Source organism: Phocoena sinus, chromosome 10, assembly GCF_008692025.1.
Source record: "Phocoena sinus isolate mPhoSin1 chromosome 10, mPhoSin1.pri, whole genome shotgun sequence".
NCBI classification, from domain to species: domain Eukaryota; kingdom Metazoa; phylum Chordata; class Mammalia; order Artiodactyla; family Phocoenidae; genus Phocoena; species Phocoena sinus.
This window is the reverse complement of record NC_045772.1, coordinates 90,482,505-90,496,033: the sequence shown is the minus strand read 5'-3', so window position 1 is coordinate 90,496,033 and position 13,529 is coordinate 90,482,505. Positions and strand designations below refer to the sequence as shown.

Below are 13,529 nucleotides of genomic sequence, written 5' to 3'. Positions count from 1 at the left end.
TCTTTTTCACCTGTGCTTTTTTAACTGTTTGGCTGCTCTACGTAACTTGGTCTACTTACAGCTTAGAAAAAGAGTCCCTGCAGTTAAGTTGATTAAAGTAACTGTCACCTCTCCTTGCTGGTTGCTGCTAATTTGTTTAGTGTGGCCTCACTGAGTCTCTCCTCTTGTTTTAAACCCACATATGTCTCTTTTGCAGCTCAGGATGGAGGGCTGGAAGGTGTACATTTCTTCTGGCCTCCTGGTAGAAACGGAGAATGAATGGGCTTTTGTGATATGTTTTCCTGTTTATTGACACCTCTCTTGTTTATCCCAGGTTCACAGCTATGGTCTAGATGGTTGAGGTTTATGACTTTCCAGTAAGTGAAATGTTAATGAGGGTTATTAACTCTCATTAGTGTCTCAGAGGCAGTGACATTCTTCCCATTAATCTTGGAAAAGTCGTTTTGTAGTGTAAATGGGCATGAGTCAGTGCTCTAAGGTCTTCTGCGGGGGCTGGGGGGAGGCGGGGGGACACGCGAAATAGGCTTTAGAAAAGAGAGGATGGAGACCCCGTATTAACACAGGACCAGTTTTTAAAGCAACCCAATAACAATGCTAAGCATTGCTCTCTTTCCCACCTCCCCTTTTAGGTAGGCTTTAAGCCGGCAGGAGGCATCCGCAGCGCGAAGGACTCCCTTGCTTGGCTCTCTCTCATAAAGGAGGAGCTGGGGGATGAGTGGCTGAAGCCAGAACTCTTTCGAATAGGTGCCAGCACTCTGCTCACGGACATCGAGAGGCAGGTGAGGAGCAACCCGTTGTCCTTGGAACAAACTGACAAATATTTTTGAGAAAGAAATAAAAAGGCACTTATTGGGTTGTGAGAACTGGAGATGGAAACTCATCTGATGACCTCGTTGTACACAGCCTCTGCCTTCTAACAAGCAAACCTCCACCTCAATAGGTTGGATGGAGATTCTGCTGAGTACATAAGGTGGGGCTTTATAATGAAATGTTAACTAAAATTATTATGTAATACTGTAATTATTAATTGATATGTATAGTAATATAATAATTAATGACTAATTCAACTCTGCTTTCCCCACAGATTTACCATCACGTGACTGGAAGATATGCAGCTTATCATGATCTTCCCATGTCTTAAATCAGCGACGAATTCCAGAAAAGTCCTTTACTATTTTTCTGCATGATTGCTAAAACTATTTCATTAAAAAAATGAGGGAATAGGTAACTGACTTTTTTCCCTTAAAATTTCCATTGAATTTAACTCAAAGAATGAAAGGGAAAAGCCAGGTACACACATGGTGTGTACACACATGGTCCCCGTTTCAGCCATGTCTGAAATGGTCTTGATTGCTAGAAGATCTCCATTGTTAATTTTGTGAAGGTGTTCTCTTAAGAACTCTCAGTAAATTGTTAATGATAGCTTTGACAACATTAAATTCTAAGGAAGCAAAAGGTTGACTTGCCCAAGAACCATGCTGTAGCAAAAGAAAATGCAGCACCCCTGAACCGCTCTTGTTTTCTCACTGACTTCAAGATTCACTTACTCGGCACCAATTTCCTGCCCTGAAAATCCGTCTTTAATTTTTGCAGCAGATATGCCCTTCTACTAATTGTTTTGCTAATGAAATTTCTGTCATTGTTATGTGAAACTATGGATATCATTGAATTTTTTAATTAAAAAAATTCCTGTAGTTGTTTATTTTTAAAAAACCTTTCGATTGTAGTAATACATATTGAAAAGTTAATCCATTAAACATATAAAGAGGTTTTATCAATGACTTTCTAGTAGAGTCCTTGGGTATTTATCTCAGATAAAGCACCTCAGTACATTATTAATAAATACAACTTATGTCTGTATTCTGAAACTTTCTCTGATAGAGTGAATAGGGAAGAAACAGCAGACACTAACAGCACTTAGTATGTGCTAAGCTCCTTATGTATATCAATTTATTTCACCCTTATTTAATCTCTGTTACAGCAAGATTAGTACAGTAACGTTTTTAATCCTCACAACAGTCAGTACTGATGTTATCATCCTTTTGTACAGATGAGGGACTGAGGCACAGAGAGCTTAAGCAACTTGCCAAAGGTCACAGAGCTCAGAATTAGCAGAGTCAAGAATCAAGCCGAGGCAGGCAGTCTGGCTCCTGAGTCTGTGCGGTCGCCCCAGGTACGTAAAACTGTCCCCTGGCACCCAAAGACCCATAGACAGAGCCCCCGGTCAGCTATGGGGAATGGTCATCTGCTTTGTGGGCTACCAGTTCCTTTACTGTCTCTCTCAACTGCCCACCTCCGCCTTTTTGGCTTGCTAGCACCTCTCCCACATTATAGAACTTAAGTTTTCTTAAATGGTGATTTTCACGGAGAGCATCTTTTTCTTCCTGCCTGAACAAGTCTCCAGCTACTCATAAATGGAAAACTCTGGACTGAGGAGTTGGTTTTGGCTTCATCTTCTCATCTGCTGAATTCTAGCCCAGCCTCTTCCTCTTTCTAGCTTTGTGACATTAGTCCAGTCTATTCACATCTCTGGACCTCAGTTTCTTCATCTGTAAAATAAAGGGGTTGATGCAGATGATATCAAGATTCACTCAGAGTTCAATTTTTCTTACCCTAAAGATAATGATAACACATCCAAGAAAATGGTACATGGCTCTAAAGAGAAAACACTTTTGCAGCAATCTAAATTAGAATTTGCCTCTCAGTAGTCAATTAGGCACATCCCTCAGAGCACCTCTCTGTGAGTGAAATGATTAAAAATAAGAGCAGAAAAGATATTCTGCTTTCCCCTCACACCCTAGCAGAAAGCGAACTTTTGACTCAGGCCTTTGGATGTGGTCAGCGGCTCTGAATGCCGTTTCCACCTTCATAACATGCTGGTCCACGTGCCCACCAGCACAATGGCCAGTCACCTTTGGAGAAGAAACTTTTCAGAAAAGTAATTACATTCCATCACCTTTGAAGCTATTCCAATTTCACAGGGGTTTCTGTTTTCCTCCCATTAAACCCAGCTGGTCATTTCAGTCGATCAAGTGAACAGGCATCATTATCGTCAGTTCTGATTTATATGCCGCGTCCACTGAAATGGACCCCTGCGGACAGTTACAGATTCACACAGGAAATTAAGACCAGTGAGCCCCTCAGACCTATTAGAGGCTGATGAACATGGCCTGATCTAGAGGTAAGTAATCATATATTTGGGAGGACAGTTTATTCCAAGGACTATCAGACACTTCATCAGGAATGTCTGCCCCTTACTTGGCTCTCAAAATCAAATGTAACACAGATGACTTTAACAGAAAGACAGTAGTAAATGTTGGTTGCCATGAAAACATAAGAGGAAGAGGTCATTTCTGAGGTGACCATGATTTACTACAAGCCGATTTGGATACTTCAGGACACGGGGACCAGATGCTTTATACAGTCAGGAGATGAGTCACCCTGTGCTGTGTTTAAAGCTTCTAAGTTAATGAAAGCAACCCCCAGCCCTTCTCACGGAAATTACTGCAGTTGTTCAGTAGGCATATTTAAGCCTTAAAGATGTGTTTAAACAACCAATCATATAGTTTAGGGGTCTAAAGAGACTTTAGAGAATATCTAGTTCTACGTTTTCATGAGAAAAGAAACTCAAAGTGGGGATGTCACTTATGCAAGGTCACACAGAAAGTCAGAGCCGAGACCAGAACTTAGATCCACCTCATGCCATGACATATTTCACAGGACAGAGCCAGGGCTTTGGAATTAAAAGTGTCTTACTTGCTCATACACTGTGCCACACCAAATATTATGTTTGTTGTCATGTGAATTTCAGGCTTTCAAGACTCAACTTTTGTCTCTAGTCATCTTCTAAATGGGGTCTTGGAGAAGACCAACCATCTAAATCTAACCGATAGTGTGGTTAATTTAATCTGTTAGACTTTCACAATTTTGGGTGATCTCAAGAATTGACTTCTTTTTGTTTTTATAAAGAGAGTTGAATGTTGCTTTGTGAGTTATTATTTTTTAAATTTTATTTATTTTTGGCTGCGTTGGGTCTTCGTTGCTGCGCGCGGGCTTTCTCTAGTTGCAGCGAGTGAGGGCTGTTCTTCGTTGCAGTGCGTGTGCTTCTCGTTGCAGTGGCTTCTCGTTGCGGAGCTCAGGCTCTAGGTGCGTGGGCTTCAGCAGTTGTAGCACGTGGGCTCAGTAGCCGTGGCTCACGGGCTTAGTTGCTCCACGGCATGTGGGATCTTCCCAGACCAGGGCTCGAACCCGTGTCCCCTGCATTGGCAGGCGGATTCCTAACCACTGCGCCACCAGGGAAGTCCCTTTGCGGGTTATTTTTGTTTGTTTTGTTTTTAAGAAAAAAGAGGGAGCACTTATTTGAATTCTAGTTGGTCTACCGATGGAGAGAAAATGACTCGTGTAATCACAAAACAATTTTGTAATTACAGTATCTTTGCCTCATTCTGGATTGTTTCAGCACTAATGGGAAATATAGGCGAATTAGTTTGCATGAACTATAGCTTCTAAGGAGACCTGTGCAAAAGCAGGAACTGTTGTAATGTCTATCTGGAAGGGCAGCCTCACAGTGACACAATGGAGTCTCCGTCCTAATTGAGCAGAACAGTGGCTATGTCACACACATATGTCTTAAACCAAATCAGTTTCTTTGGAAAAGTCAACTTACACTTCTAGTACAGACAAAACCAACACGAATTTTTCTTCCATCAACTTGATCCTCTTTTGACACAGCATAAATAGGACCAGGATGCAGAGTTAGAAGAAGAAAGAATTTGAATAGATCCTACTTTCAAAGGAAATGAAACGTTATGCCCATTTTGGCACTAGGAAAAGGGTGTGAGGTGAAATCCATTTCTCATTTGTTTTCATGATCGTGCTCAAGAGTCTTGCTTCCCAAAGGAAAATATATATTTTATAACCACCACCAAATGATCCTTTCCAGAAAAGACTGCAGGTAACATCTGGCTGATATATAAAATACATAGTAAAAATAATCATTTTTAATTAACTAAACCCTGCTCAGGAGAGAGAGAGGAATGTCCATCTGGTCAGTTCTTATTTAATGGGGCAAATGAGGATTAGAATGTTTAATCCAATATATATGAAATACGTAGTGACCTTACGATGAACTAAAACTTTTTTTAGGAAGAGGAACGGGGTGAAGAGGAGGAATCAGAATATGTAGAAAGGACAGACCTAAAATTTGATTTTTTATTTTAAGAAGTACATCTCATACTGTAAAACATAGGTAGAATATAAGAAACCTAGGTTTTTTGGAGTTAATTTCCGTGATAGAAAACGTGTTTCAGTTAAACTGAACAGTCAGATGAGGTTATGTTTTACTCTAGCTTGACAAGGATGATGAGTTTTTAAAAAGTCTTAAATAAAGGTAAAAGGGACTGAGGTTATTTAGCCTGAGGAGAAGATTGAAGGGTACTTGATGTCTAACAGTCCCCGGGAAAAGAAACTTCCCTATGGGATCTTAGTAAGCAAGAGTCCTGTATCCCCTCAATGAAGAAGAAATGAGTTTATGCTACATGTGAAATTAAGCTAGTTCTAGGGAAGAACTCCTTTAATGCTCTGAAATGTGTAATTGAGAGGGTACATCTTGCTATTCCATCCTCAGAAGTAAGTTCTCCTTTGATTGGGGTGGTTTAGTTGTGCTGCCAAAGAAAGTGGTTCTCAAACTTCAGCATAGAAAAGAAATACCAGGAGAGTTTATAACACGGAATTCTGGGCGCCACCCCCAGAGCTTCCAATTCAGTAAAATTTTCATTTCCAAGAAATTCCCAGGTGATGTCGATGCTCTGACTCAGGAACCCCACTTTGAGAACCATTGTATGCAGCTCCTAGATTCCAAAGTAACTGTATCCGTTCAGTGGTAAAGTCCATCAGCAGCAGCCCTTCTTTATCATGAAACTCCAGGATAAAGGTGTATATTTGATTGCTTTTCATAGCCAAGAACAAGAGAGGGAACAATGGAAGTAACATTATTCCTTAATCCTTTCACAGTAGAGGTGAACTTGATCACACTTTGGGCTTAAAAGCAAGCTTTGGAGATTAGCATTAAACTTTTTAGATGAGTTTAGAATCATCATCCATGAAATCTTCCAAAGGATTTCAGCAAGTCTAGATAGTAAGATTCAGCGGTATTTGATTTTACCTCTTAGGAATGCTTTAACTTTTGATGCTTCTCGTATAACTGCACTTAAAACCAAGACCTATTTTAACAGAGCCCATTCTTTAACTTATATTTAAAACAGATATAATGTTCTAGGAGAGGGACATATCACAGATACTTGGTATCTTAGTGTGAAGTTGCTGTGTATACGTGATCTCTAGACTGGGAGCTAATGAAAACATTAGGTCCTTGGTCTTTTCGAGGTTAATGGGTGTTTTAAATTTTTTTGTTTTTGGGTTTTTCTTGTTTGTTTGTTTTGTTTTTCAAATGTGTGTTCTGCCAGTACTATACATAGTCAGGCATTGTTCTTAGTTGTAAATAACAGAACTCCCTGCTACCTAGATTGAGCAGAAAGTAAGGGTTTTTTTAAAAAATTGTATTTATTTATTTTATTTATGTTATTTTTGGCTGCGTTGGGTCTTTGTTGCTGCGCGCGGGCTTTTCTCTAGTTGCGGCGAGCAGGGGCTACTCTTCGTTGCAGTGCGTGGGTTTCTCATTGCGGTGGCTTCTCTTGTTGCAGAGCATGGGCTCTAAGCACGTGGGCTTCAGTAGTTGTGGCTTGCAGGCTCAGTAGTTGTGGCACACGGGCTTAGTTGCTCCGCGGCACGTGGGATCTTCCCAGACCAGGGCTCGAACCCATGTTCCCTGCATTGGCAGGTGGATTCTTAACCACTGTGCCACCATGGAAGCCCAGAAAGTAAGTATTTTTTTTTTTTTTTTTTTTGAAAGTAAGTATTTTTAAAGCATACTGAGTACCTTACAGAATATCTAGGAAGGCCAGATAGGCACAGAGACAGCCAGCTTGGAATAACACCCAAGACATTCTTTAGAACCGCTCCAGTGGAGGCTCACTCCTACCACCTCTGGGCACTTTAACCCAGAACCTCTGCCTTTGCCACCCCTGAAAGCTGACACCCTCATTTATCCCAGTGGCCAAAGATGCTCTCTTGGTTGTCAAACTCTGGTGTGGTTGTGTCTGATGGTTGCAGCCTCAGTCACATGCCTGTTCTAGCTGTAAAGGAAACTGGGAAAGCAACTTTGGCCTTTTTGCGGAGAAGTGGCACATAGTATTCCAAAGATGTCAGCTGGTCACTAGTCATGATAATTGTCAGCTACAGTATAACAAGTTGGTACTGGAGAGATGGTTTGTGGTAGGGAAGGACTCATTCTCCTCAACTGTTTTTTCACTTCCAGCCAGTCCCTAAAGCTAAACTCTGCAAAGTTGCCCCTTATCTGTTGGTCCCATACAACAGGTCTAAAGATGTCCTATGATGTCCTTTCTCACCAGCAATATATGACAGTGCCCCTCCCCGCAAATACTTAAACTTGTATTTCTTTAGACAGCTGTCTGTTGACTTCCTGACATGAGTAATGGTAAAATTAGTTTTTTCCACTTTCTCCCAAAGTCACCTGATTCTTGATGATTACGTAATTTTTCATATCATATTCTTTAGACTTTGAGATGTACTTACAGGTCTGTTACGTGATTTATCAGCTTCAATAATCTTTCAGTCCTCTGCTCTACCAGACGAGAAAATCATCATGTTGACATTACCACCTACCATCTGTCCTCTTCCCCTCCAGACCTTTGCTGTATTATTTCTACATCATTAGCGTTTATAACATTTAAATTCTGTTCTGTGACCATAATCGCCAAAATTGTTTTAGTTTTAGTCCTACAGTTAAATGAGGTCAGTACTTAGGACCAGTATTCCATTTATCTGGGCTCTTCAAAGTTTGGCTTGTAGTAATTTCTTCAGGAAGGGTTTGGGGTATATTCCCTGAGTTTTGCGAGTTCAAAAATGTTCATTTTCATTACTCTTTGATGACTATTTGACTGTGCACAGTTCTTAAATCATGTGCTTTATATCCCCGAGGACTTTGTACCACTGCTCCAATGTCTTCTGGTGTTAAACATTGCTATAGAAAGTAACATTCCGACTCAAACTTTTTGCCTCAGTGCACAAGTTTTTTTGTTTTTTTTTTCCTTTCAATTCCAGTAACTCTACTAAAATGTGATTCAGTGTTGAATGTTTTGTGTCAGTTTTTCCTAGGGTTCAGCATGCCCTCTCAGTCTGTAGATTTGTGACATTTCTGGAAAGTTACTCTGAAGTATATCTTTAACTTTTTTCCTGTTTTGTTGTGTTTTTACCTATTCTTCAGGATACCAGTTATTGCATATGTTAAGACCTTTTTAATAGTCCTGTCTCACTATTATTTTTTTCTAATTCTTTTGGATTCCTTTTTTTCTACTTCTTTGAATTTTCTACTTCTTCTTTTTCCATTTCTGACATTCTTGTTTCTTTCCATGTTTTTAGCAGAATCTGGTTGCTGTCAGTGAAATATTTGTTTCCTGGGCTCTGCCAAATCACATTTCACTTCCTGTCATCTTGCCGCATCTTCCCTGAGCTCTTGTATATTTGATATGATCTCTTGCTTTATAGATACGGTAGCTTTATTTTGGTCTCTTTCTTTGTTTTAAAGTTTATGGCAATATGTTTGGCCCAAATTTTTATCTGCTGTATGGAAACATTTTTTCCTGGGACATATCTGTCTTCCATTTTTTTTTTTTTTTTTTTTTTTGCGGTACGCGGACCTCTCACTGTTGTGGCTTCTCCCGTTGCGGAGCACAGGCTCCGGACGTGCAGGCTCAGCGGCCATGGCTCACGGGCCCAGCCACTCCGCGGCATGTGGGATCTTCCCGGATCGGGGCACAAACCCGCGTCCCCTGCATCGGCAGGCGGACTCTCAACCTCTGTGCCACCAGGGAAGCCCTCCTTTGCTTTCTTTATGCCAAACTGGGTCCAGGAAAACTCCTGCTGACAGTTTGTGCACCTCCCCCTGTTGATCCATAGAAGTTATGGATGGATATGCCACCTTCTTTGATCTGCTGCCTTTGTCTGAGGCCAAGGATTTGAAATTTATATATGACTATTACATTTGAAGAGGAAGAGTTGTTAATTGTGTTTGGGATGAATACAAATTCTGGTTCACTTTGAAATCTGAACTCTAAAACTGAAAGTGCTAAGAAATGGGAGTTGAAGTTGTAGCAGCTGAGGCGTCTAGTATTTATCTCACCCTTAGATAAAACATCTTCCCCATCAGAAGATGGAGGGGAATAATAAATCTGAACTTGGAAAGTGCCTGGCATGTAGAAGCCATTCAAAGAGTTCTAGTTCTCTGTTACCATGATGACACTACAAAAAAAGGTGGAAGATCACATGTGTGAAAATATACTATTTTGGTAAATACAAATCTGATTTTTTTGAGTATAAACATGCCCCTTCTGCTCCAGTTCCTCCTACTGGGATCCTTGAAAACCATCACTAAGCAACATCAGAAGATTCAAAATCAGAAGCCATGTCTCACTCTTATGACCTACTGTAATGGCTGGTTTCTATCATTCTTATAATAAAATTATTGCCTTGTGTGTTTCTTTATTTTTCCTTTTATGGCAGGCAGGTTTTGTGGGGAGGGAGAAGTAAGGGGTGGGGAGGGGTCTAGGCTAAGTACAGTTGGTCCTCTGTGTCCAGGGGTTCTGCCTCCCTGGATTCAACCAACTGTGGGTCAAAAATGTTAGGAAAAAAAGTACCAGAAAGTTCCAAAAAGCAAAACTTGAATTTGCCATGCACTGGCAACTACAGGTATACCTTGTTTTATTACACTTCACTTTATTGTGCTTCAAAGATACTGTGTTTTTCACAAATTGAAGGTTTGTGGCAACCCTGTGTCAAGAGAGTCTATCGGCACCATTTTTCCAACAACCTTTGCTCACTTTGGGTCTCTGTGTCACATTTTGGTAATTCTTGCAATATTTCAAACCCTCCACCAGAGAAAGATTCAGATTCGCTGAAGGCTCAGATGATGGTTAGCATTGTTTGGCAATAAAATATTTTTAAATTAAGGCATGTACGTTGTATTTTTATTTATTTATTTATTTATAAACATCTTTATTGGAGTACTGTTGCTTTACAGTGGTGTGTTAGTTTCTGCTTTATAACAAAGTGAATCAGCTATACATATACATATATTCCCATATTAGACTTAATGCTGTTACTGCACACTTAATAAACGGTGTGCTGTAAATATAACTTACATGCAAGGGGTAACCAAAAATGTTTGTGATCCACTTTACTGCAGTGTTTGCTTTATTGTGGTGGTCTGGAACTGAACCCACGGTACCTGAGGTATACCTGTATTTACATAGCATTTACATTGTATTCAGTATTATAAGTAGTCTAGGGCTGGTTTAAAGTATATGGGAGGGTGTGTGTAGGTTATATGCAAACACGACACCATTTTACACAAGGGGCTTGAATATCCTCGGATTTTGGTATTCTGCGGGGGTCTGGGAACCAATCCTCTGTAGATCCGGAGGGACAAAGCAGAACTGGCAGGTCTCTTACCTGGAGTTTTGCAAATCTGGGACTTGAGGGTGGAGAGAAACCTGAGCGAAGAGGCTCTAAATGTGTGTCACCAAACACACAAGCCTAGGGTGGGTATAGGGAGCTAGATTTTAAAGTAAGAGGTCACGGAATAAGAAATTGGGGGTGTGCGGCAAACAGGTCAAGCAGGGATGGTCTAGGACAGAAGTATGGTTAGACTGTGGATTCTCCCTTCCTCATGGTGACCCATGGCCTGGAACTTGTAAAGTGACAGGGACAGAGCAGATTGTCTTGAATTCAGTCTATTTGTCAGCATTGCCTTTCTGCCCACGCTGAGTGGGAACCCTCAGGGGTAACACTGTTGCAGCCGGCTTTAAACCCCGTACAATACCCAACAAAGTACCTTACAGAGAGTAGGTGCTCCAGATTTATTTGTTAAATTAATTTAAAAGATAGTTATCACTTTGGATAAATACAGGGAAGGCATGATTATAAAATAAGGCTGATCCACAAGATAAGCTGAAAAAAATCAGTACCATTAGGTAGACAAAAGTACAGCTTGGCTAGTGATTGGAATTCCAAAGTAAATGCATGATACATATTTTTAGGGGAGTTTATCATAGAAGGTCCACACCTTGAGTTTAATGCATTTTAATTTTTTGTAACAATGATCCATTTTACCAACGGTTTCTGTAATTTCAGACTTAAAGCTGTCTGGATGAGTTGCAAATGTATGAAAAATGGTTTGGGAAAGCAATTTTTACTCAAAGTTGTTTGTTTTGATGGGTTAAAAAAGCACGTATCTTTTTAAAGTAATGTTTATTTCATGTTTTGAGTGGCAGCAAAAATAATTGCATGTTTGAAATCTTTGAAATATGTTTTAATGCTTTTAAAATGACTTAAGAGCAAACGTGCCAGGTTTACCCACTGCTTTAGCCATTCCATGGTTGAAAGTTAGCTTCACTTTCCATATTTTATGCTCTTCGATTATGTCTTTTAAACTGCAGTCAGTGTCTGTACCTGGTGGACTGATTAGAACATTTGATACACCTACAGCAAGATTTTGTGAAGAAGAGGTAGTACAGTTTTGTAGATGCTTGATTCTACTCTAAAAAAAATGGATATGTGTATTTTTAATATAAAAGAATTATGCAAACATGGTCTTATAATAGGATTTTATTGGTAGATTCAGTATGTATATGCCTGGTATATATGCTGAGAATTCGTTTTCAAAAAAGACTAACTGCCTTTCTAATTTAAAACCTTTTCATTTTAATGAGACAGGCATTTAGAAGGATTCGGATAAATCTATAAAATTCAGACCCAAGATCACTCTCCAGCATTTCCCGAGTGCCTAATAAATGTATATTTTAAGTTACTGGGAGTTCATGGAATTGTAGAATTCTTTGAACACGTATTCGCTGGTACGGACTAGTAATTGACAGTTGATTATACACTTAGTATGTGGTAGGCACTATTCTAAAGTGCTTTACATGCATTAACTATTTGATCCTCACAATATGCCTATGAGATAGGTGTGATTATATTCATCATTGTATAGATGAGTTAGCTGATGGAGGCATAGAGAAATGAAGTGATGTGTTTTAAGGGCACACACAGAGCTGGAATGGGAGGCCAGTTACTCTTGGCTCCAGCATCCGTACTTTTTTTTTTAACATCTTTATTGGAGTATAATTGCTTTACAATGGTGTGTTAGTTTCTGCTTTGTACTTTTAACTACAGTGACAGAGTATGTACCAGGCACTTTGGTAAAATGCTAACTTTGTGCCATACTTCCAAGGAAAGGAAACTCACTAGAATTATAGAATTTCAGGGGATAAAAAGAGACCCCCAAAGGTCATTTAATCTAACCATCCAGCCAATGATAGTGCTCTCAAGCAGTCTGCAAGCTGCCGTGGGGTCGGGGAGGAATAGCAAGGCAGTAGAATCTCTATAATGAGCTGTTCAGGGACAGAAACTGCCCTCCTTATAGGTTAAACATGTTATATCAGGCTTTTATTATATTTACTGCTGGGTCTTAGATCTGGGATGTGGCCCATGTTGTTTCTGAATCCTTATATAATGAGCTGTGTTACTGCAGGTTTCTACCATTATAGCTATAAATTCAAAACCCACAAACACACAAAGGCATCCATCCAAGTATAAAATTACTAGGGAAATGGGAAGGACAAAAAACGAATTGTTAGGTTTGGGGGATAATTACTGGTGGCACTGGTGTGGCTCAATCTTGATAGGAAATGAGAGTAGTTCGGAAAGATTTCAGGGGCATCGTGAAAGTCAAGTACAGATTTGCGAGGGTCAAGTGATGTAGACAGATTTCAGATGCTGCGATGACATGCCTAAATTATTCCATAGAAAAAGGATGCCTGTGTGTTTCGTGCTTCCAAATTTGTCGACAGAATGAACGTAGGGGATAAAAATCTGAGAGCTATATTGGAGCTGCTGTTGTAGATACTGTTTCCCTAAGTTTTTGAAAGCAGAAGTAGTACCTTATTTGTATTTGTATCCTTTGTCCCTTGCCTGTTATGGTCTTACTATCACTTGTTGAATTTATTTATATGTGCAAAATGTTATGTAAGCAGAGGGGAGACTATGTCAGGAAGTTACATAAAGCTTCATACAATAAGTAATGTTTGAGTATGACTAGGGATTTTATAGGTAGAGAATGTTTTTGTGGTGTGTGTGTGTGTGTATGTGTAGGTGGGGTGGGAGATACTCTTCAGCCCCATTCCTGTTTTCTTTTGTGTAAAAGTAAGCCGCTAGCCTACCACTTGTAGTTTCTCGTCTGAGTCATCCCTCTTCAGCAAACATGGAGTGATTTACCTGATTGTTGGTTATTGGTTAAGGAACTGGGGATTTGACTGTAGCTCCAGTCATTCCTCCTCTCCTCTTGGGAGTGAGCCCTTTCTCCATTCTCAGCATATAATAATGGAGCAGGGGGC

The 13,529-nt window shown here is 40.0% G+C and overlaps 1 protein-coding gene across 5 annotated transcripts in view; it reads left to right on the top strand.

Annotated features, from left to right (window-relative positions):
• The window catches only part of DERA (deoxyribose-phosphate aldolase), a 184,775-nt gene that overhangs the window by 116,416 nt on the left and 54,830 nt on the right, over window positions 1-13,529 (top strand). For 3 of the 5 annotated variants that reach the window (XM_032646385.1, XM_032646387.1, XM_032646388.1), the window contains 2 exons: window positions 630-779; window positions 1,085-1,857. In XM_032646385.1, coding sequence (XP_032502276.1) covers window positions 630-779; window positions 1,085-1,141 — 207 coding nt within the window. In that variant the 3' untranslated portion in view covers window positions 1,142-1,857. Of the gene's footprint in view, window positions 1-629; window positions 780-1,084; window positions 1,858-2,050; window positions 2,174-3,011; window positions 3,182-13,529 lie in introns of those variants that run through there. The other 2 variants (XR_004351874.1, XM_032646386.1) reach the window with 2 other exon arrangements.